Source organism: Oculina patagonica, chromosome 4 (assembly GCF_052425735.1).
Source record: "Oculina patagonica isolate OP01 chromosome 4, crgOcupat, whole genome shotgun sequence".
Lineage (NCBI taxonomy): Eukaryota > Metazoa > Cnidaria > Anthozoa > Scleractinia > Oculinidae > Oculina > Oculina patagonica.
Genome location: NC_135761.1, coordinates 12,257,045 through 12,282,172, shown reverse-complemented (window position 1 = coordinate 12,282,172; position 25,128 = coordinate 12,257,045). Strand labels below are relative to the sequence as shown.

Genomic DNA, 25,128 nt, shown 5'->3' with positions numbered 1-25,128 from the left:
CCGGAATGACGACTTTTTCTCGAGAAATTGATCAGTCAAGATCAGGATAGGTATGGTGCAGAAATGTTTTCTACACAAATATCAAATTCAAACTTGTAGGTTAAAACGTCATTTACACTGCACCGTTAAACGGTTAAGAGGGGATTAGAAATCGGCGAGGACAACTAACTGTTTGACAAAATAATACAAACACGCTTATCCGTACAAGTTTTGTTTTATCCCATGATTCCCGTTCCCAGGGACAAAACGAGTTTGCCCCAAAGGCAAGCTGAAAAGCACTGTGCACGTAACACCGCTACACCACCGTAGCACAGGGTAAATATGACAATTGATCCACTCTATTAAAATGACAAGTCGCCGAGAATCCGTGTGTTACCGTACGTGTGCCTCCACCAATTCTGCGACAATGAATTGGGAGGCGCTTATCATTTTAATGGGGTCTGCAACTCTCATATTTGCCATTTTCTGGCATTTCCAAGGCCACCCCCCGAATGCCGTTGTGTTACAGCCACGCTCTCAGTTTTTCCTTAAGGGTAGTTTCAAGTATGCCCTATAACACCACTACACCACCGTAGCACAGGGTAAATATGACTGTCGCTCAACTCTATTAAAATGACAAGTCGCCGAGAATCCGTGTGTAACCAAGTGTGCCTCCACCAATTCTGCGACAATGAATTGGAAGGTGCTTGTCATTTTAATGGGGTCTGCAACTCTCATATTTACCACTCGCATTTCCAAGGCCACTGTCCGAATGCCTCTGTATTACAGCGCACACTGGAAACTAGCCCCTCGTTTTTAAAACCCTGAAACAAAAGTGACCCGAGCAAGGCCAGAGCCGCTTGTTTCGGACTGGGCGGAAAAAGGCCTTCCCTTTTAACAAACACAAGTTTGGACAAAAACGTATTTGTGTACAGTTTGTCGTCCCCGTCAATATCTATCCTTACCGAACCGTTTTACCGTACAGTGTAAATTAATTTTTATTGAATCAAATATGCGTGACAGTATTGTTTTTGTTTGCGAGCGGCGAAGGTCAGAAAATAACATCGTAAATCACTGCAAAACAAAAGAAGGCACATGATTAATTTCATTGTTGTAAGGTTCCACAGTAATAGAACAACTACAAAAATTTGAGATTCTTTGCAAGGTATTTCCATATGACTCGTAGTGTGTGAGCAGTACTTTCAGGAAGTACTGTTTATATGGCACTTTTTATTACACTGTACAACCTTCTTATGTTTAACGTTAGTTTGCTGACCATTGAAATAAAAGCTATCGAGCAGTACTTTCATGTGGTGCTGTTTTTATTTTGTAAAGGTGGGCATAACTTTTAAGTCTGCGGCCAAACCCTAAGTGAGACCATCCGAATAAAAGCTACCGAGAACGTTCATGTAGTAATGTAAGATTATGTCCAAATTCACAGGCAGTTATCTGGTAGGCTAAATAACAAATCAAAATACAAACCTGGCCATTAGAGATATAATAGTCATGAACGTAAAAGAGAATAGCTAATGGCTGGCCCAGGATAACTGAAAGCCACACCAGCATATTGCCATAATTTGGACAGTCCTTTAGAAGCTTTCTACAAATCAACTGAAGTGGTACCTGGTAGAAAATAAAAGGACATCTTTAATGAGTCAAAAGTAAAATCTCCCCCTAAGAAATTTTCCTTTTTATTCATCGCTGTTTAAATGGTTTCTACGAAGTGCTAGTTTCCCTCGCAGCCGTTTTTAGTTTCGGCTGCGAGGGAGACTAACAAAGTGCCACCCTTATTAAAAATTTAATTCGAAACGTTTATTAATTCTACTTATAAGCCCCTCGGATATATGTACCCCTCCCGTTTAGAGGCCCATCCAAAACGTCTTACAAAGTTGTATAAATCCAGGGCTTATAATTGGGATTTTACGGTATTTTGTTATTGTTGGCTTGCAACTGACCCGTTCTCTGCCGCATTCTGTTTTGTTAATTAGCCTGACCAGACCTGGATTGTCACCTTTTTTCTTCGTTTCTCTATCTTTCTGTGCCAGTATATTAAATTAGAGGAATAAAGTTGTTGTTTCATCATACCCTTTTCACTAATTCCTATTACACTTGAACCGTTTTTTGAATCATGTTTATGTTACAGGTCAAATTTAAATTCAGGTTAATATTTTTTTAACCTAGGTTAAATCTTTTTGACCTTTTAAGAAGTCTTGATTGGACAATAAAAAATGCGTGTTACCTTACTTGCAAAGTAAACTTACTTGTGCCAACATCGCTAAGAAAGCCCAGAATCTAAAAAGCCTCAGTGGAACGCTTACTAGTACCTGCAAACAAAATAATGTAATTTGTAATTGTGTTATTTGGCTAGATGCTCCCTTTTTTTTTTTTTTTTTTTCTCTCCCCCTTTTTTTTTTTTTATTTTTTTTTTATTTTTTTGTTCTCCTCCTTCTTTCCCCATCATCCTCATTATCCATACATTCTTCTTATCACTATCATCATCATCATCATCATCATCATCATCATCAAAATTCTTTCTTCTCCTCCTTGTCACCTTTTTCATCATCATCATCATCATCATCATCATCATCATCATCATCATCATCATCATCATCATCATCACCCTAATCTAATGGTATTTCAAACATTTCAAACACACAATGCAAATGTATGGTACGTACTTCGTGAAAGAAGGCGGAAAGCAGGAAAACTGCAATCTGCGCCTGAAGGGATGAAAAGCCAGCTTTAAGCATCGGCAAATAAAGATGTCTGCAAAATAATACCAAAGTAAGTGTCAAAATGCAAAGAATAACAAATATGTTGAAAAATTAAAAAAGTAATAACAGGGCTTCAAATTCCTTTGAGTAATCAATGCCTAAGGAATTTAAAAAATGCCAGAAAACATACCGTCTTGCCCAGCGATGTACTGGAATGTTCCACTTCTGCCAGAAGTAGGCAATATTAGGTGCGTTCCTACAAAACAGAACAAAGGTCAATTTTGTTTCTGTTTCCATCATCTGCAATCAGTTCTATTTTTTCTATGTTTTTGAAAACTGTACTCGATGGTTAGTGAGGTTTGGGATACTTGGGGACCAGTATCTGGATACACAAGAGTCACTACCAGCATACATATACTTTGAAACTGGACATAAAGAAATTCACTTTTAATCAAAGATTATTCCCTGATGTCCCTTCCCACACGCCTCGACAGACAAGATCAACAACCAGTGAATCCGTTTGGGCAATTCTTTATTGAGCAAGAGGGCCCAAGGACTCGAGAGGAGACCCCCAAGGACGGAAGGGAGGGAGGAAGGGTAATCTAACAACTCTTGAATGAAAGAATGAAACAACTAGATCAAATGACAGCTAATGACAAACTACAGAGACAAGAGCGAGGACCTGGGGCTAATTAAGATATTCCTAGAGAATATTAAAACGTAATAACTTCTGCCCATGGCCATCTACTCTCCTATAGGTGCCCTCCTATTTCAAAAACTTAAATGAACCATGACAATCATCTTATCACATACATACCACCAATCCCTATAGAATGTTCTGTCACCAAACTTTAACACTTCTGCAATAATATTAAGCCCGCTGTGAAAAGTGGCATAAAAAAACAGGAGCCAAAGCAAGTGATTTGGAACCTTGAAAATACAAAAACAGATGATAAAACACATCAGTATGAAAAATAATCACTTTTTACAGTTTAATAAATTAACTTCCCTTGAGAGAAAGAATTTGATTTTGAATTGGAATTACACCTGATTGTTATAACAGACCGGCAAAAAAGAATTTATATCATTTTAAAATGCTCAGCACATGCTCAGTTCACCATTTTTTAGCCTAATAATCGATTACAAGCTGATTCTGACTGAATTACCATTAAAAGATGTCAGAGTAAAAAACGTCAGTTTGTCTTAGCAGGTGGGTACTTAACTCAAGTTTCCATTTCATGTCCTCCCTGATCTTTCCCTTTTAGGATTTTGCTTAAAAACCCAGTCAACTAGTTTGTATTTGCACACCCTCATGCACACCCTATAAGTCTGTGCATGAGCCTAGCTAGTGCCGCATCAGGCTGGAACTTATCCCAGTTTCTGTAGCATGAAGAGACTTGATGTACTTCTACTCCCCCCTGAATGGGATGATAGCCCATCACAGACTTACCCCCAGCATTAACGCCGGTACTAAGAGATTAAAGTGTTTTGCCCAAGAACACAACACAATTACCCCAGCCAAGGCTCAAACCCGGACTACTCGATCCCAAGTCCAGTGTACTAACCATTAGGCCACCACACCTACCATATTACAGTGGAACTTCGATTTAACGAACCTCTATATAACGAAGCCCTCGGTAAAACGAACGATATTCTTCAGCCCGGCCAAAGTTACATGCAGTGAAATGTATGGAACAGGACCTCGATATAACGAACCTCGATATAACGAAATCCTCGTTATAACGAACACAATCCCGAAGCCCAAACGTAAAATGTACCTCGATATAACAAATTTCAGTAAACATGCGACAAGAAGTCTACAAAAGATGAACGTAGATCAGACCAACAAAGATGAAAATACTTTAATCCTAACAGGAAAACAACTCCAAAGACATAGTTCTACACCTATGTGGATATTAAACATAAAAGCACAAATGTTATTTTTGACAGTCGTTCAGATCATTAAATGCTGGGTAGTGCAACGTCACAGCGTGAAAAAAAATTAGCAACTATACCTCGATATAATGAACACTTTGGTTGTTTTTCCACAAATTCGTTACATCGAGGTTTTCGATATAACGAACCTTCGATATAACGAACCAATTTCCCCAGTCCCTCGGCACTTCGTTAAATCAAGGTTCCACTGTAACACCCTAAAGTCTATAAATATGTACATACATAACTACTATGGATAAGTTTGTACTTACAGCCAGTTTCATTAATATTTCAAGGCCCCTAGCAAGGTCCATGTCCTGTTGAGAAAAAAATGTGTTGGGTTTAACACAATTTGTTTATTTACTAGAAATAAAAAAAAAACAAATTTAAATTGTATCAAGAATACCAGCTATTTATACCTGTATAGGCTTCCAAGAATTTTTAACAGTAGGAACAATCCACTAGGAAAATGAAAAAAAATACGAAAATAAGCAATTTATTATTGGATTCAAAGGAGTTAATTAATTAATTAATTTTTAATTAATTAAGAATAATATTAAATAGCAATTCAAGGCATTCTGGCATTGCTTTGAGCTTCTAAAAAGCACCTTGAGTGCATCTAGACTTTGAGATGTACATGAATACATTTGTGCATAATTACCTCAAGACTAGCTAGAGATGGAATATTAAATGAATGGTACGCTTTATGTACAAGAGGCTGTTGTTTACTGTTTATAGGGGCACAAGGATAAAATACATGTAAATTGACATTGATCATGGAATACCTGCTGAATTGCTCCAATCATAATTCCAACTAAAAAGAACTGCAACAAAAACAAACAAAAATTTACTAAATAGAAATTGTGAACCATAACCCACCTGTGTACCATATATTATTAAAACTAGCAATTATTATGGTATACTGCAATTCCTGAGTTCATAGTTCATATACCATTGAACACAAATTTGGTAGACAATACGCATAATTGAAAACAGCTAGGTACAGTTCTTTGCGCATTTTTTTAAAAAAACATGAGAGTTTTATTAAAAAGGCCCAAAGAATTGCAATGTTCAGCATTTCTGACTAACATTCTGCAGCCTTAATGACTGTTGATGTCAAGCCATTCTCATGTCAATTTAGTACAACTATGTAAGAGGCTGCATGAATTTCTTTGATTTTTCATGTATACACAAAGGAGGTATAAAAACCTAAACATCCAGCTCAAAAGACAAAGCGCTCGATCAAAATAATGGAAGAAGCATAATCTTTACAACACAGAATGTATCTCTGAAGCCAACTTTCAGCTTTTTATGGAAAAATGGGAAGCGCGATTGCAACCAAAGGTTCTGTAGGGCAATAGAAACAAAACATAATTGCGCAATAGTATTAATGATAAAGACTTACGAATTCAATGATCCTTCTATTAAATGAGGAAGCGCTTTCTTATTCTTGTATAAATTATACAAGAATAAGAAAGCGCTTCCTCATTATGAGCTCAATTTTCCAAGGAATACAAGAATAAAAAAAAAGTCAACAGACTTGCATGCGGAAGATTTCAAATCTATATTTGAATCATGAGGTGCCAACGTAACACAACAAAGGAGGAATAAAAACCTAAACATTCAGCTCAAAAGACATTTAAGCAGTCGATCAAAATAACGGAAGAAGCATAACCTTTACAATACAGAATGTGTCTCTGAAACCAACTTTCATCTTTAATTTTGGGAAAAATGGGAAGCGCAATTGCAAGGTACTGTAGGGCAATAGAAACAAAACAATTGTTACACACATGTACATAATTGCGCAATAGTATTAATGATTAAGACTTACGAATTCAATGATTCTTCTGACGAGGAAGTGCTTTCTTATTTTTTTGTTTCTTGGGAAATTCAGTTCATAACACAGTGTAGGCGCAAACAAAAAGTAATACAAATCTGAAACATAACCAATACATACAGTCAATTTGAGAATGTTGGCAATTGTATTTCCAGCACATGCAGTTATTTAGGGCTTCCTTACTCCAAAATAGCTAAAACTGTAGCGACAATCTTGCTCCAGACCACAACTAGCACTAAAAGGGTGTATATTAGCGACAGCGACAACGTTTCCCTCACCAAATAGACGACAGGTGGGTTAGATACGAGCCACAAATCGACATCAGAAACCCTTCTTCTGACAGAAGGAGCGACTTAAATTTTAGTTTCCTTGTCTAACAAAAAAGCAAGGGCCATATTGTGGGAAGAATCTTTGTACAATCAATTATTATATCTCTGAGATAGTACGCACGCTGTGATTGGTCAATTTTACGGGCCGTATTCTGCAGTACGGCCCGCAAAATTTGACTGAGAGTTCTCCTGATGCTGTATGCCGTACGCCTTTGCAAGTTGAAATGTCTCGCGAAGAAGATTTTCAAAACTTCCTACAACGTTCGCAGTCAGAGGAAAAAAGCAAGGAAAAAGGGCGAAGCGAAGAAGGTCTACCGAACTTTAAACTCAATTTTTGTGATCTGTTGGGAGGAGAAAACCTCCCTGCTGTGGCGGACTTAGAGCAACCCGAGCAGGATTCAAGTCAAGAACTTGAAATTTTCATCAGTGCCGAGAAATCTGCAAACACGGTCAAGAAGACGACAAGTGAATGGAAACGTTTCGAAAATTATTGTCAAGAGCAGACTGATGGAACATAATTTTCATGAAGAAACCGTACCTGCTAACGTCCTCGATAAGCTCCTTGGAAAGTTTTTCAAAGACCTACGCAAATGCGATGAGTACGGGCCAGACAGCATTTCAAGCTTTCAACGAAGCATTCAACGCCGCCTAGCATCTTTAGGGAAGACACAACTTAGCATTACGTGGACGGCGATATCTTGGGCTTTTTTCAAGTAGTCCCTTCAAACTTTATATGTGTTTTTTTGTTCAGTATTTTCTAGAAACACTGCCATAAGTTTTCGAAAGTTTGATATAAAGCTAATAAAAACATGTCAATCGCGGCACTTTCGTTGCCAAGCAAGGAACTTTAGAAGTTATTTCAAAGGAAACTTGCACTGTATCTAGTTTTCATCCTGTCACTGAAATTACTGTAAAACTAATTGCAGAAATAAAGTAGTAAAGGCTGGATTCAAACTATGTTTATACGCTTATCAATCGAGCTATTAAACGGCCGACTTGTTTACGAAAGCCAATGAAATTCACTCGTCCTCTCGCCTTTGACGTACGTCAGTCAAACGAAGCCGCTTCCCGCACGCTTGACTTGAAATGTTTTCTTTTCTCCAGAGTGAGAGATATAATAAATATCTTATTAACCTCGTTTTCTCGGTCCGTACTGTAAAATACGGATCCTCGTTTTTTCCGGTCGATTTATGGCCCGCGCGCTTCGCGCTTGGGCCATAAATCGACGGGAAAAAAACTCGGTCCGTATTTTACAGTACGGACCTCGAACTCGATTAATAAGAGGTATGTATCACATGCAGGTATAGGCTAAGTGTGTAAAGAGTGCACGTTTATACACAGGAGTGGCAAATAGTCCTAAAAAAACATCTCTCGGACGATTAGACAAATGTTTTGTCGATTTATGGGCCTCACGAAATCTACTGTTTTGTTTTCTGTACATGCGTGTAATGCTCACATATTTCCAAGGGAGTTACTCTATACATCGGTATTAAAAAACTGTTACTCCATAGCATGTCAATTAGTACAAAACTCCCATGTTTCACTCATTTTTACCTCTTTGTGTGAGATTGTTAGGATAGACTACCAAGCAGCTGGTAGAAGTTTCAGGTTTTCCATTTGCAAAGTGTCCTGTCAAATTAAAATACAGTTTTTCATAATCGGTCTACAGTAAGATGGATGATAAATTTCCCATACAAGGAATGCAGTCATATATGCATGTAGTTAATAAATGCTTTCGGAATCTAAACTAAAATAAACATCTCCACTGATGTCAAAGTTTTTATTGAGGCCGCTCAATTTGAGACTGAAAGTACTTCTATTTTTTGCTAATGCTCAAACACTGGACACATTGATTGTCGTATAAGAATTCTACAGAGAAAAGAATGCTAGCATGCTGTTTTTAAGCACCGGTGCTAATGTATACTGAACTATCAAATAAACTAAATCTGATGCTTTTTCTGCAGTTGGTTCCTGAACTTCTTTTTTCCTTTTTTTTTTAAAGTATAATGTAGATGAAATGTACAAATTAATCTATCTGTCTGCCTGCCTGTCTGTCTGCCTGTCTGTCTGTCTGTCTGTCTGTCTGTCTGCCTGCCTGCCTGCCTGCCTGTCTGTCCGTCTGCCGGTCTCTCTGTCTGTCTGTCTGTCCATCTGTCTGTCTGCCTGTCTGTCTGTTGCCTGCCTGTCTCTCTGTCTCTCTGTCTGTCTGTCTCTCTGTCTGTCTGTCTGTCTGTCTGTCCATCTGTCTGTCTGTCTGCCTGCCTGACTGTCTGCCTGTCTCTCTCTCTGTGTGTCTGTATGTATCAGTTCTTCATTTGAAAAATTGTAAAACTTAGTACAGTAGTATGTAAAATGTTTTAAACACAACAGCCAATATCCAAAAAATCTGAAAGCCATTGATTATGACAGGATGGGTAGACTGTAACCTGCGATCAGGCGTTCTTTTTTCTTTTTACGAAAGCGAGAGGGAAAAAAGAACGCCTGATACATTTATTTAACCGGCCGCCAGCCGCCCCCTAATTTAAATAAACTAATGTGTCGTCGAACTGTCAAACCACTCTTTGTAGTTGGCGGCAAATTCGAGACTCGGATTTCCACAAGGCGTGAAAAACGTCTGGAGAAAAATTGTACATATGTACAGCCTGTATTTAAACTTCGCCGTGTTGAGATAAAAATGCTTTTAGTAGCAAGGTGAGATGGCGCTTGTGAACATATTTTTATCAGTTGTACTGGATGCCGTCCCTTTATTTCAGCTTACACACACACAAAAAGGAATTCACCGACAAGAGCTGTTTTACGGCAGATAGGATCGATCGCTTTTGTAAACATTCCAACATCTCTGGGATATTGTTTTCGAAGAACAACAAAAACATCTTCACGGAACCAAAATTATTACGCATTGTCGCTCACTCTATTTGTTCTACCTTCAGAGAGTTACACTTGATATCTGTTAGGGCTTCAGCTAACGTAGAAAAGGACTCGTCCTCGCAGTAAACGTGACTCGTCTTTGCCATTACCAGCTTCTGACCGGAAGTCTCGTTGAAATACGACAACCAATCAGTCCACACCGCTCCATTGAGTATTGTTTCTCGACCAATCAGACAAAAAACCAGAATCTGGCTTTTTTACATGACTTTCGACAAGCAAATGTATCATGCCCTCCTTCCCCCGCAGCAGTAGTAGGGAGGGAGGGTATGATTTCAGGTTAGGTAGACTGGTAATTGACTTACCATCCTTCTCAGGTTGTTTCATCACTCCTGACCTGTGCCAAAGATTGACGCTGATGAAACTTACCAGCTTCAGCCATACAACAGTGTAACATGTGACGGCAATCAGTGCTGCCCCTGCAATACAGTAAGGCTTGTAAAAAATTCATTTAATCATTATAATAATTTCATAATATTTTAGTTAAATTTTTTAATATCTTATTTGCATCAACAACGGACAATGACTACAGAGAAGAAAGGAAGTACCGGTAGTATTCCAACGCAGTGTGCAAAGAATTTCTATTTGATACTCATAGGCAAGTACATTTTTGGACTTTTAAATTGGCATTTGAAGTAAAGTCACTAAAAAGACCTTTTGACTAGCACACAGTGATGGGAACTTCCCCAGAGGGCAAGTTGGAAAATTCACTTTCTTTGCGCCCAAGCTACCAAGGTGGCAGGGAATTTGGAGGAATTGAGAAACATTTTGCCACATTTCATAGCACAGAGGCAGGACGAGAGAGGTATGTTGTAGAAGTTGCCTGGAGTAAAAGGTATGTAAAGCAGGAAGTGCTGTATTGCAGACAGCTACCTTAACCCCACCCACTCTCTATGTACAATTGTTTGGTTGAAGCTGGTCAGTTACATAAGTGTCAAACAAAGACTGACACTAATATAGCTTACCAGCTTCAACCAGACTACAGTGTACAATGTGACGGCAATCAGTTATGCCCCAACAACACAGTTAAAGACAGTTGAAATATTTAATCATTATAATAATTTCATAATATTTTAGTTAAATTATTTTAATATCTTTAAATCAACAAATTGAAAACATATTAACTAGAGAGAAGGAAGGAAGTGGTATTTCCAAGGCAGCTAGTGTGCAAAGAAATTCTACTTGATAGGCAAGTACATGTTTGGACTTTTAAATTGGCAATTGAAGTAAAGACACTAAAAAGACCTTTTGACTTAGCACACAGTGATTGGAACTTCCCCAAATGGCAAGTTGGAAAATTCACTTTCTTTGCACACAAGCTACCAAGGTTACAGGGAACTGAGAGAAATTGAGAAAATTTTGCCACATTTCATAGCACAAAGGCAGGACGAGAGAGGTAGAAGTTACCTGGAGTAAAAGGTCTATGAAGCAGAAAGTGCTGTAGAAACAGCTTTTCAATGTTGGACAAAATTTAACGTATGTAGAACTTTTCTACTCACATGGTGGAGGATGGAAAACTGACACCACAGTACATGCCACTATGAGCATGCACAGTAAAGAGAAAATATGGACACAACGTCCAAAACGCTCAGATATTTTGCCCTAAAAAGGAATGGAAAGAGATCATGAGAGATCTTGAGAAAGATCATGATTTGATTATATGTTGCTCATCTTTTTGAATGTACTTTAAACTTAAGTAAATGGTAATCTTGAATTGAAAATAAAGTTCATTATTATGTCATGTCTGACCACATTTTTGTTTTGCCTGACCAAATATGTCCTTTCCTCTTCAACGAAAAAATATTAATTTACAGCCTTGACACGTTTCCTGGTTTTTAGTAACATGTGCAGGTTATTTTGCTCTAGCTGGTACATGTGAGATATCCCAGCTTGGTGTCGACATTTGAACATAATCAACACGTAAAATAATGATGGTTACGCTGTACTTACTGAAGCCAGCAATTTTTCAGTGAAGAACGTGATTTGAACAAATACATTTAAAACTGAAAAGCAACAACAAAATTATTACAAAATCAATTTTGAGTAATTAACATACACTGTACTGAATCATTGATCAACACGAACACAGGGGGATGATATTTGATAAATAATTACTGAGGCTCACAGCATGATTGAGTATATTGCAGGCAACTGATCGAAGCCGCAGGCCGAAGCTGCCTGCAATTTAAGATACACTCTTTTTTTTATAAGAATCTAGTTTATAAGAATATCGAGGCTGAAATTTGCGAATTTTTAAGAATATTTGAAGAATAAACCCGAGGCTGAGATTTTGAAAAGAATATAGTTTTAGTTGTAACAAAATCAGGTATTTTCATTTCCGTCACTTTATCTCTGTGAGGAATTCTATGTTTAAAGTCAAAACGGCCACGCTGCAACGATAACCAATGCTACATGTGCACAATGTAACACGATACAGATCTGGACACCAAACACTTGTAATTGATTACCCAATACTTGCTAAAACGGAAATGTCAAACAGTATTTTCTAAGAATGTTCATAAGAATATCTTCAGCCTAAAATCAGCCGAAAAATAAGAATATTCAGCCTGGGTTGGAAAAACTGTATTCTTATAAAAAAAAAGAGTGTACTCAATAATGCTGTGAGCCGAAGCAATTATCTATTATAATTACTGCTTAATTTACAGCTGCTCCTAAAACCTTTTTTCTCTCTTTGCATATGTTACTCAAAGTCAATTTTGAGTAACAATTACACTGTACTGAATCATTGATCAACACGAACACAGGGGGATGATATTTGATAAATAATTACTGAGGCATTATTGGGTATATAATATTTAAAATGCTGTGAGTTGAACACTGCATAACATTGACGATTTCAGTTGCTTCCACACTGATGTTTCGGTTCATGTCTGCAATCGTCGATGTATTGCAGAGAGAGAAGAATAGGATTTTAGGGAGTCAGTAACTATAATATATATTTGCAATACTATTATTGGTGTAGTCAATCAATCTCTGCACAGCACTGAATAGTATGGAACAATTTAAACACCAGAAATTTTATAACAAGCTGATACTTAAATGTATGGAGTATTAGCTACCTTTTTTATGTCACGAAACTTTGATATCAGTCTCAATTTTCTTTATACTGACTTTATTAATAAACAGTTAAGAGAATTTCACTTTTAAAATAATTTACTTAACGTAAACTGATAATGTACCGGTACTACATGACTATTTGTTGCTATATCTAAACAAGGTCGAGACTGCCGGCTAATGCCATTTATAGCAAATATAAGAGTGAACATTATGCACCACATGATCTAAATAGAGTACTTACAGATCGCAAGAGATGCTGATGGCCAGCGGTAAGGATCTTCTAGAAATATTGTCTTTACTTGTATGGGATCAATTAAAACGCCATACCTACATGGAACGTAACAAAGGTAATTGAGTTTTGCGTCACAACTGACAAGGTTCAGAGGTGAAGTTTATTTCACTCAGAATATAAACTTAGCATGCCGAACACATTTTATGAAGTCCTAAAAATAATAATTATGTCTAAACAACAATGCTCACAAAGAAGCTAAACTACAATACTTGGTTTGCAACCACATGACAAGGCGCCATGTTGGTGAACAAAACAATAATTTTTCCCCCCAGAATTTGCACGCATAATAAAAAACATGGCTGCTGTGACATCAGCTGCACACAAGCAATATTAATTTATGATTATTGCAAATGCATGATTGTATAAATTAAAAAAAAAAAACTTACCTTAGCACATTGTCCAGTGCTACTCTGACATTTGACAGAATCTGCAATATAAATAAACAAATCTTTACTACAGTGTATGTAGGTACCACAGAAAAACAAAATTAATGATAGTCTGTACCCTCTTCCCTTTCATTAAATTAATATTATCACAGCCCTAAACTGCCAAGCTAAACAACAAAAATTATAATTTTCTACTCCTTTAAGCCAACATTTTTGCTGTGCTATCAACAGAATTTCAAATTTATTTTTTTGTCAACAGGCTTGGCTTGATGAAACTGAAGTGTCAAGCTCGGGGTTAAGCTAAAATAGAATAAACACAAAACAGAATATTTGTAAACAGCCACCCTCTTGAAAAATCCTGGATCCACCCTTGCTCTTACCAGCAGAATAAGACACAAGTTCACTAGCCCTCTGTTGTCAAAACCACTCGTTCAACTGTGATTAGATTCTTCAAATGACAGAAATCAGTGAACCTTAAAATTTGAGAGAAGAATCACTTTCGATGCGTTCGTAACTTGGACATTCCGAATTTTGTGTTTCTACCGTCGTTTCCACTCGTTTGAACGTTGATCTTCGTCTTAATGCAATGATCCTGAAGTAAAATTTACTTTCTGTTCCTTAAATTATTCTCTTTAAAACAAATCACCAAGCTTTGGACCAGTAAATCAGTGATGTCCACAACACGGCACGTGACAGCAACTACGTGACAGCCAATTCATTGCTGTAAGGGTGGGGGGAGTGTAAAGATAGTCAGTCGAAAGCTGAAAGGTGATAAATTTGCTGGTTTTTGGCAGGAAATTTCGAGTTACAAATTATCTCCGGCCTATTTTAATCAGATAAAATTTAGAAATAAAAATCTTCGCTCGACAAACCGAAGAATTACACACTTCCACGACTACTCCCCCCCCCCCTCCCTCCCCGCCACTACACGCGGTCATTTTGAATGTTTGCGAAACCGCTGGTTAGAGAAACTGCGGCTCGACTGCCTTCCGTTAGCTCGCTTGCTCGCTTGAGTTCGCTTGGCTGTTAGACAAACATTTCGAGAAAATCGTATATGTGACCGACTTCAAGCTAATAAATGTCAAGAAATTAAGAATGCCGGTCTCTAAGAATCAGACAATTTCTCAATTTCGCGGCAAGAGGATGGAACTTCGATTTCTTTCATACTTTTATGTTAGATAGGCTAGGGTATAACTTAAATCACTGTATAGTTCTTTCGATTGAATATCCTTTTATTTTAAAGAAAAATGCCAATAACAAAAATCCGTTAAAATCGTCATTTGAGGCGCTAAATTATTCATGATTTTTTCACGAGTTTGAGAGCCTCGCGTGCAAAAACAAATCACTCTACCGTCTTTTAAACACTCAAACCATAGTTAGCAATCTCTAAACATCTACTGAAATGATTTTGGGAAATATTGCGTTGTTCTTTGTAGACAAAATAATTTTATTTCGAAGGCATACAATTCACTGCCGTAAAAGTACTTGGTAAATAAAATTAATTTTCACCATGTGCGAAACCTTCAAATCGTTTAAGCTTCTGGTGGTTGAATGTTAGAAGAATGGTGTATAAATCCCTGTAAAAATTTCTCCGGGCAAATGATTAAAAGCGACGTGAGATCTTTTTGAATTCGGTTAAATATGCAAATATTTGACCTTCCGCGGTCAACTTTGAAGTTACGGGTCAGAAATAATTTTTGTTCCGTGTTCCAAGTCCTAACCCATTTAAGACCAAATTAAGCATATGAAAAAAATATGTCATTTTCTAACCTTTATCTGCTGTAAAAGGTAGGTTCGAAGACCATTTTAGCATGATTACGGCTCTTATCATTCGTCGCATCTGAGCTTCGTTTTCCTTCCGCGGTCAACTTTGAAGTTACGGGTCAGACATGAATGACATGAATATTTCAATCCGTGCACAAGTCTTAACCCATTTTGGGTCAAAATAATCACACACAAAAACATTATGAAATATTCTAACCTTAATCTCATGTTAAAAAGCAGGTCCGAAGGCCTTTTAAGCACGATTCCGGCTCTAAGCATCCGTAGTAATTTGAGCTTCGTTTGTGTAAGTATGTCATATTTAGTGGTCGAAATCCAATCTGTGATCAACTTTCGGCGCTTCTCGTCACCACTGCATCTTCTTCGACGGCATACGCCGATTGTTATTATTGCCTCGTTAATAGTACACAAAAAAATAACATCTGATCGCTAAACGGCATGATGTCGGCGCTTACAGTAGCTTACAGTCCCATCTTGCAATGGGCCGTCTGTTCGTCACGCAATACTGTGTCATGGACATTTTTTTAGGGGGTGGTAGGCGGGTGTGGGAAAGGTTGAATATGCGGAAATGCTTGATTTAATACTTTATGACAAGTACGTACTCGAGCCAGCAACAACAACAACAACAACAACAACAAGTACAGTGATATCTTTTGGCAGACAAGATAAAGCACACGTACTGTCAGTTGATAAGCGTTATGTACAGTGTAATGCAATGCAACTGTTCGCGAATTCGGTTGCTCGCGCGGGGTTGGTTGTAATACCGGGGGTGGAAGGAGGATATAAATCTTTACTAAACAAGTAGAGTTTTTAAGTAGTTATTCCCTTTTTTACTGTAGAACCGAAAACGAAGAGAAAAACTCGCGTCTATGTTTTATTTATTTTTTTTTTTTTTTGGGGGGGGGGGTGAGGGGGTGGGGGCCGGGGGGTTCTTGGTTGGTTGGTTAGCAAAGTTTTATTTTTTTTTTTTACAAAGATACCTAACCAAATATCGCATGTCCTGTATAAATGGTTAATGATAGAAGTAACGATAAGTTTTGATTTTTTTTTTTCGTGATCGAGTGGCAACTTAATAAAAACATTGCATCGCAATCTTTTTTCGCCCTCCGGTAAATCTGGGTGACCTGTGGCTTCGGGTGGTCATTCGTCAACCTGTAACAAAGTACTTTCTTGGGGTGCCGTTTTGAACATACTGTCGAATTCATGATGTCTAAATTCAACAATAACTAATTTGAAGTTTAAACGAAATTAAAACATGTTAAAAAAAACTCAGTGCTAAAACTCTTTGCTAAAAAGGATCAGCAAATTGCTATGGCAATTCGGCGTGTGAAAAAATCGCCAAATTTAATTTAGTGGCTTCCTAAGAAAACCAAACCTTGGTCGTGCTAGTTATTGGCACCGTCTGTTTGCTTAAAGGCTGCGCGTGAACAATTTTTTCAAAATTCAGTTTATTTCACTGGAAATGGAAGGTTGTTGTTCTTTTAAGGCCCTTGTTCGTGGAGTTTGCGGTTTTGATTCTAAAGATCGAAAGCGTCACACTGAAATCGCTCCTCTACTGTCGTGTGAGAAGGACATCAGCAGTCACAAGTCCCAGTATTAATTTAGTTAACTCTAACATGACTCTTTCCCGTGAAAAACCAAACTTCAGAAGCTAGCTATTTGTTTGGTGTTTTCAAGGCAGCTCTTGAAAACTTCGTTAAGGCCCAAAACCGAAAAATAACAATCTATTCAAGGGGAGGAAAAGCGTTCCTTGCCGACACAAATAACGGCTAACCGCACACGCATAGGCGTACGAGGCGGGGGGGCGAGGGGGGGCTGCAGCCCCCCCCCAGTGCCGAAATTTTTCGGGCAAAATGCTCAGAATTCGGGCAACAAGCCTAGAAAAATAGAAAATAAACCGACAAATCACAACATTACGTTCAAAACGAATTACATCAACAGAAAAAGCAATAGTATTGGAAATATACCGAACTTTGTGGTTCAAAAGTCCAAATTTCCCATTCATCTGCTTTCGTTTTCTCTTGCAAGTTGCTATAATCATGTTCGAGTTTTCTCGCAAATTCTGCATGGCCCCTCAGTTTGATTCAGTTGCAATCAGCTTTTCCGTAGCTTGAGCGTTTGCACGCGTTGGATCCAGTCTAATATGACCCTGAAACAAAGCTGCGATACGGTTCCAAATGTGATGAAGCTAATGCTTTTCACTCAAATGGTAAGTTCCCAGGGCTAGCTCAAAACCTTCTAACCCATTTCCCCGTGAATGTTTCACACGCTTTTGTATAAATTTCAAGTGGGGGAAAAACAATGTAAATTAGCTCCCAAAAAATACTGCAACTTTTTCTGAACTAGAGTTAATAAAAAAATATATTTTTGAAGAAAGAGAATTCAGTGCATTAACACTTTCTGGCAACCCCACGAAATTAATTAAAGAACTATCGTTACTTTTAGCAAGCAGGCGAAGCTTGTACACAACTATTTCAATGCACGTTTTGTTGTCCATTTTATATTCCTTTATTCGGCTTTCAACCCATACCATTTTTTTTTTCGGGCAATAAGGCCTCCGCCCCCCCAGGTCCGAAGGTGCCCGTACGCCTATGCGCACACGGCAAAACACAAATCTTTATAAAATCGCTTTACTAATACTTGAACAAAAAGTTCAGTTTTAAGATACCTTTTTTTCGTTTAGCTCGGCGTTTATTTTAGCTGATAGAATTTAGGTACCATATCTAAGGATCACACCCGGAACACATTGCCAAAATGATACCCTACTTATGGATCGAGAACCTCAAGAAATATTCCCTATCCCGGAGTTTTCATAACCTGCGATCAGGAGTTATTTTTCTCGCGGCGGAGAAAGCCTGATCGCAGGTTAGAGTTTTCAGAGCAACTCTCACCCGGACGATCACACTTTACGACCTGATACTGGGTTCAAACCATTTACTTCTTTACTATATTAAGACTGTATAACGAAGTTTTCAAGAGCTGCCTTATAAACTTATGAAGTTTGGTTTTTCACGGGAAAGAGTCATGTTAGAGTTAACTAAATTAATACTGGGACTTGTGACTGCTGATGTCCTTCTCACACGACAGTAGAGGAGCGATTTCAGTGTGACGCTTTCGATCTTTAGAATCAAAACCGCAAACTCCACGAACAAGGGCCTTAAAAGAACAACAACCTTCCATTTCCAGTGAAATAAACTGAACTTTGAAAAAATTGTTCACGCGCAGCCTTTAAGCAAACAGACGGTGCCAATAACTAGCACGACCAAGGTTTTGTTTACTTAGGAAGCCACTAAATTAAATTTGGCGACTTTTTCACACGCCGAATTGCCATAGCAATTTGCTGATCCTTTTTAGCAAAGAGTTTTAGCACTGAGTTTTTTTAACATGTTTTAATTTCGTTTAAACTTCAAATTAGTTATTGTTGAATTTAGACATCATGAATTCGACAGTATGTTCAAAACGGCACCCCAAGAAAGTACTTTGTTACAGGTTGACGAATGACCACCCGAAGCCACAGGTCACCCAGATTTACCGTAGGGCGAAAAGAAATTGCGATGCAATGTTTTTATTAAGTTGCCACTCGATCACGAAAAAAAAATCAAAACTTATCGTTACTTCTATCATTAACCATTTATACAGGACATGCAATATTTGGTTAGGTATCTTTGTAAAAAAAAAAATAAAACTTTGCTAACCAACCAACCAAGAACCCCCCGGCCCCCACCCCCTCACCCCCCAAAAAACATAGACGCGAGCCCGGTTTTCTCTTCGTTGTCGGTTTTACAGTAAAAAAGGGAATAACTACTTAAAAACTCTACTTGTTTAGTAAAGATTTATATCCTCCTTCCACTCCCGGTATTACAACCAACCCCGCGCGAGCAACCGAATTCGCGAACAGTTGCATTGCATTACACTGTACATAACGCTTATCAACTGACAGTACGTGTGCTTTATCTTGTCTGCCAAAAGATATCACTGTACTTGTTGTTGTTGTTGTTGTTGTTGTTGTTGCTGGCTCGAGTACGTACTTGTCATAAAGTATTAAATCAAGCATTTCCGCATATTCAACCTTTCCCACACCCGCCTACCACCCCCTAAAAAAATGTCCATGACACAGTATTGCGTGACGAACAGACGGCCCATTGCAAGATGGGACTGTAAGCTACTGTAAGCGCCGACATCATGCCGTTTAGCGATCAGATGTTATTTTTTTGTGTACTATTAACGAGGCAATAATAACAATCGGCGTATGCCGTCGAAGAAGATGCAGTGGTGACAAGAAGCGCCGAAAGTTGATCACAGATTGGATTTCGACCACTAAATATGACATACTTACATAAACGAAGCTCAAATTACTACGGATGCTTAGAGCCGGAATCGTGCTTAAAAGGCCTTCGGACCTGCTTTTTACAGCAGATTAAGGTTAGAATATTTCATAATGTTTTTGTGTGTGATTATTTTGACCCAAAATGGGTTAAGACTTGTGCACGGATTGAAATATTCATGTCATTCATGTCTGACCCGTAACTTCAAAGTTGACCGCGGAAGGAAAACGAAGCTCAGATGCGACGAATGATAAGAGCCGTAATCATGCTAAAATGGCCTTCGAACCTACCTTTTACAGCAGATAAAGGTTAGAAAATGACATATTTTTTTTCATATGCTTAATTTGGTCTTAAATGGGTTAGGACTTGGAACACGGAACAAAAATTATTTCTGACCCGTAACTTCAAAGTTGACCGCGGAAGGTCAAATATTTGCATATTTAACCGAATTCGAAAAGATCTCACGTCGCTTTTAATCATTTGCCCGGAGAAATTTTTACAGGGATTTATACACCATTCTTCTAACATTCAACCACCAGAAGCTTAAACGATTTGAAGGTTTCGCACATGGTGAAAATTAATTTTATTTACCAAGTACTTTTACGGCAGTGAATTGTATGCCTTCGAAATAAAATTATTTTGTCTACAAAGAACAACGTAATATTTCCCAAAATCATTTCAGTAGATGTTTAGAGATTGCTAACTATGGTTTGAGTGTTTAAAAGACGGTAGAGTGATTTGTTTTTGCAGGCGAGGCTCTCAAACTCGTGCAAAAGTCATGAATAATTTAGCGCCTCAAATGACGATTTTAACGGATTTTTGTTATTTGCATTTTTCTTTAAAATAAAAGGATATTCAATCGAAAGAACTATACAGTGATTTAAGTTATACCCTAGCCTATCTAACATAAAAGTATGAAAGAAATCGAAGTTCCATCCTCTTGCCACAAAATGTTGGATTCTAAGCGACCGGCATTCTTAACAAGTTTAAGACAACTGCCAGAGTTACGAATGAAAACAGGAATTTTAACTGTCAAATGTGTCACAATCCGGGGAGCGGCGACCTAACTAACCTAGAAAATTAAAAGCTTTCTGTTATGCTAGACTAGTTCATAGGTAATACTTTTTTGTTTTCTTTCTGCAAACTAATATTTCATTCAACTACGAAACATTTTGCACTAAAAAAATTGCGAGGGAAAAATGTACCGGGCATTTCTCACGGCGCTCGCTTGGCTGTATTAAAAAAATACATGCTTATACCTTTTTTGAGGTTTTTACTGGGCGAGACTACTTATCACCTTACCTTAATATCCTTCCCTTTGTTGTTTCTTGCGTAAAATTATGTCAGTTTTACATTGTTTCTGGCGTGTTTTTATATTTCTCCGCGAGTGCGAATTAGACTGGTAAGCGCTGCCCGGGATCCGGCGGCCGCGTTTTTTTGGCGCGAAACTCTGAGGGAAGCCGCATTAGCCGCTATGTTTTCTCCAATCAGATGCGAGCTTTACGAAACAGCGGTATTATTGTCGCAAAACCTTCGCAAAACCAGAAATACCTCTGCAGGAATTCCTCAGCAAGTTTTCTAACCTAACAGAGCACAAAATGTCCACCCGCAAAATGTACCCGCTCTGGGTTTTACTTTATACTAATTCATGCCTTATGTTACGGGAATTTTTTTCTAACTTTTCTTGTGACTTACCAACAGTACAAAACCCAAGTTCAAGAAACCTTTGAAGTTGTCAAAGGTGCTGGAGGTGATTAACGACTCAGAATAATCGTGAATCCTGGAATAAAAGAGAAAAATATCAATCAATGTGAAACCGTGTTGTGCAAAAACAAATAAAACAAACCGTTTTTACAAGCTAATGTTTGGACGACTTAAACGCAAACTTACTTGGAAAAACTTTCGGAATTCTTTTGAACCCGTTTGGGCGGGGATGCCGATACAGTAAGAGGAGGAAAATTCATTTTGTATTCCCACGTCTGCACAGCATCGCTACACTGATAACGTTTGATTCGATAATTGTCGCTTATTCATTGTGACGTCATTATAAACCAGCGCGTGCTATCAAATGCAGTAAAAACTTTGTAGGGGAGGGGACAAATTTAGCCGCTGAATGACAGTAGCTGTTTGAAACTCGGTCTGCGTTGTTCTTTTTTTATCACACTGATGCTCTCTTAGACTGAAAATATCTTAGAAACCGCACCCCCACGGTGACAAAAAGAAATGAGCAAGCCACGCGTTTAGTTGACACAACAACCGGGAGGTTCTGGTTGTCCTTGCCCCACAAGCTTTAAAATTGTATCACTTCCAGGGGCACCCAACGGCTCATTTCGGTGAATATCTGTTCGGAAAGCATACTTTCTCTTCAGATTTTCATTAGTAAAATGTCACCTCGAACATATGGGAAATATAACACCCCTTGTAAAAAAACTGTAAAAGAACTGTTTGGGGTAAATTGATTAATGCGATTTCATTTAAATGAAGTTTTATTTTCTGAAGGCTAAAGCCTGATGGCTGGTCTTAAAAAAGGTACGTCACGGGCAACACATCTTGCCAGTTTTTTCAAGTTTATCGTTCGTAATCTGTCTTTCTTTTCGTCAGTCGAAACCATCCTTGGCATTTCGCATTTTTACTACTCCTCTGTTGTTGTTTTTTTTTTTCACATTAAAAAACTATTATTTTGAGGTTATTTCTTCAATTTGGATGTAATCAGAAAAGTGACTTAAAATATCGTGACACTGCTCCTTTAAGTTGAAAATCCATTCTCAGCTATTGTAGGTCTGGTCAGACTCTCTCGAGACTCTCCCTTCCCGGCATAGACTCCTTTGCAGCTAGCCGTTGTTTAGAAGGAGCGTTGCGTGACGACCTGGAAACTGGGCATCCCACCGCTTTAGTTTCTAGTACTCCTCGGCTGTCGTTTCGGGCACAAGTCGCCATGATGGATGAGGCAGAAACCGAACTGATTGACCCGAATTTCAAAGACGTCTTGTTCCACAAATTAGACGAGTTTAGACAATCGAACACTTTGTGCGACACAACTCTTCGAGCTGAAGAACAGGAATTTGCCGCTCACCGTTGTGTTTTATCCGCTGCAAGTCCGTACTTCCGAGCTCTGTTTACCAGCCAGTTCCAACAAAACAAGCTCAACGAGAGCAGTACCATACTGATAGAGCTGAAGGAAATAAAGAGTGAGGCATTCAAACAGGTTCTTCAGTTCATGTATACTGGTGAAGCAAAGGTTAACCTCTTCACCGCACGAGACCTGATCGTGGCATCAGACTACTTGATCATTCCACGTTTGAAATCAAAGGCGTCACAATTCTTGGAGAAATCAATCAATGCGTCGAATTGTTTCGCATTGGAATCGTTTGCTTCCCAGTATCACTGCGAGTCGCTAGAACAAGCCACAATTGCATATCAATTTCAGAATTTTAGTGCTGTGGTGAAGGCAGATGATTTCAAGTCACTTGAGTTTGAAAAGGTCAAGAAACTGCTTTGCAAAGACGAATTAAATGTGTCTCAAGAGGAACACGTTTATGAAGCAGTCATCACATGGGTTAAACATGACCTGGCATCAAGAGAGTGTTTTTTCCCAGAGCTCTTAAAATGTGTGAGACTATTCTCAATGTCAAAGTACAGTCTACGAAAGATTTCTGAGGAAGAAGAATTGGTCACAAAAAACCACACATGTTTGAGTGTTGTACTTAATGGTCTGGACTTTGTTATTTTTCCAGATAGATTTCACAATGTAGCACATCAACCTCGTTTGTCTTTACAGAAATATGAGCATGCAGTAGTCCTTACTGGTGGATACGAAAAGGAACAACCCTCTCAGACAACTTTTGCATTTGTGCTTTCAACAATGCAATGGCTGTCTCTACCCAAGATGCCTTTGCCACAATACCGACATGGTGCTGATGTTTGTGGTGGACAGTTGTATATGCTGGGTGGCCTACAGCCAGCCCCAATATGTTGTTTTAATCCCAAACAAAACAAATGGAGTTCCATAACCAACCAATTTCCCCCTCGTAGTCACTGTTCTGTGGTCACCTTCAGGGAGAAACTGTATGTTATAGGTGGAGAGGGTCACCTACACAATGTAGACAGATTTGATCCAGTATTTTGTGAATGGAAGGAAGTTACATCGATGGAGTATGGCCGCACTGCTCACTGTGCAACTGTCCTGGAAGACCATATTTATATAATTGCTGGGAATGACGATAAAGGGCACTTTCACACCAGTGTCGAGCGTTATAACCCAACAAGTGATAAATGGGACAAGATTGCTGACATTACCCATCCTCGTAGGTATGCTGCTGCAGCCACCATTTCTGGGAAAATTATTGTTGTTGGAGGATTCAGTGACATGCGCTTTGAAAATATAGAAGCTTCTTGTGAGTTGTTTGATCCAGATTTAAATCAGTGGTGTTTGGTGCCTAGTCCCACTGTTCCTCGTGCTGCTTGTGGCATAGTTAGCTTTAAAGGTTGCATTTACCTGTTTGGAGGAGAAGATGCCAACCACAAACAGTATAAACTGAAAAGTGTGGAGTGCTATAGTGCTAAAGAAAATGAATGGAAACAAGTCAGTGTGATGCCACAGCGACTTTACTGCCTTCAAGCTTCACTTGTGCTTCTGCCCAAAAAGTACATACACACAGTGAATACAGTTATTGACCTGTAATTTAATGCCTTGACCCTGAGGGGGGAAGAGGGCTGGGCTGATAAGGAAGCAAGCCAACTAACTGTTATTGACCTGTGGTAGTGTGCAAACAGGCATCTCTCCTCCATGCTCCAAAGGTGTCTGAAGTTCAAGCCTTAAAAATTCCATACTGATTGGTAAAAAGCAATGCTCCATGTTTGGAACATCATTATGGAGAAACTCCTCACCGTCTCGGCTATTAAATTTCATAACAGACAGGGACAGAAATAATATTTATGTAGTGTATGATTGGTAATTTTTAGCATGCAAGTAACAACTAATCTGAGACACACTCTATTGAGTGACATTATTAGTATGGAATTTTCAGCCTTATCTCTGACCTCTCTTTAGCAGGGAGGATTGAGAGGGCCTGTTGTTTTCTCAAACCTTAATGCTCATGAATAACTTCTGTTAGGAACAGTAATTTTTCTTATGTGTGGATATCTTCTTGGGTCTGGTTACACACACACTCTGCGGCTGGTTGGGTATCTTGGGGGGTCTTGTTAAGGTGGAACGGTGGGAAGGGGCTGGAAGGACACCCATGATACGAAAGGGGAGTGGCAAGGATGCTTGTTGGCAATTGTAAACAGTCATTTCTAGGCTCATATAATTTCTATTTTCCTATTCACCACAACACGTAAATCCTCTGACCTCTAAGTAGCCAATAAGAATGCATACTCTTGCAGGGAAAAAATCCCAGTCCTAAGCTCACCTGCCTACAAACTCCCTTAACAAGGTAAAAAAAGTCACTTCCAGCCTTCACCCCTCCAATTGTTCCCTTGCTATGTTACTTTATATATCCTCATTGAACATTGAACTTTAAATAGAATGAGACAATAAAAACATT

General features: G+C 38.6%; 2 protein-coding genes across 2 annotated transcripts; one reads left to right on the top strand and one right to left on the bottom strand.

The window, feature by feature from the left end:
* Window positions 1–93: 93 nt before the first annotated feature.
* LOC144651510 (diacylglycerol O-acyltransferase 1-like) lies at window positions 94–21,585 on the bottom strand. The gene is made up of 18 exons (XM_078511471.1): window positions 21,473–21,585; window positions 21,278–21,362; window positions 13,476–13,516; window positions 13,039–13,124; window positions 11,670–11,722; window positions 11,219–11,321; window positions 10,025–10,138; window positions 8,349–8,423; window positions 6,460–6,563; window positions 5,414–5,452; window positions 5,048–5,089; window positions 4,901–4,945; window positions 3,511–3,623; window positions 2,884–2,949; window positions 2,658–2,745; window positions 2,241–2,303; window positions 1,462–1,602; window positions 94–1,053 (listed from the first exon to the last, which is right to left on the bottom strand). Exons 1-18 carry the CDS (start codon window positions 21,544–21,546, stop codon window positions 1,051–1,053), a joined length of 1,335 nt encoding a protein of 444 aa, XP_078367597.1. The 5' UTR covers window positions 21,547–21,585; the 3' UTR covers window positions 94–1,050.
* Window positions 21,586–22,410: 825 nt separating this feature from the next.
* Window positions 22,411–24,543, top strand: LOC144652393 (kelch-like protein 7). Its single transcript, XM_078512408.1, has one exon. The coding sequence runs from the start codon at window positions 22,518–22,520 to the stop codon at window positions 24,261–24,263; it is 1,746 nt and encodes a 581-aa protein (XP_078368534.1). The 5' UTR covers window positions 22,411–22,517; the 3' UTR covers window positions 24,264–24,543.
* The last annotated feature ends 585 nt before the right edge of the window (window positions 24,544–25,128 follow it).

Bases quoted from the DNA above. Each gene is read 5' to 3' on its own strand.
- LOC144652393 (XM_078512408.1), top strand. From the start codon at position 22,518: ATGATGGATGAGGCAGAAACCGAACTGATTGACCCGAATTTCAAAGAC.
- LOC144651510 (XM_078511471.1), bottom strand. From the start codon at position 21,546: ATGAATTTTCCTCCTCTTACTGTATCGGCATCCCCGCCCAAACGGGTT. The intron at 13,125-13,475 runs GTAAGTTTTTTT...CGTTCCATGTAG, and splicing joins GCACTGGACAATGTGCTAAG to GTATGGCGTTTTAATTGATC. The intron at 3,624-4,900 runs GTAAGTACAAAC...TGTATTTTCAAG, and splicing joins AAATATTAATGAAACTGGCT to GTTCCAAATCACTTGCTTTG.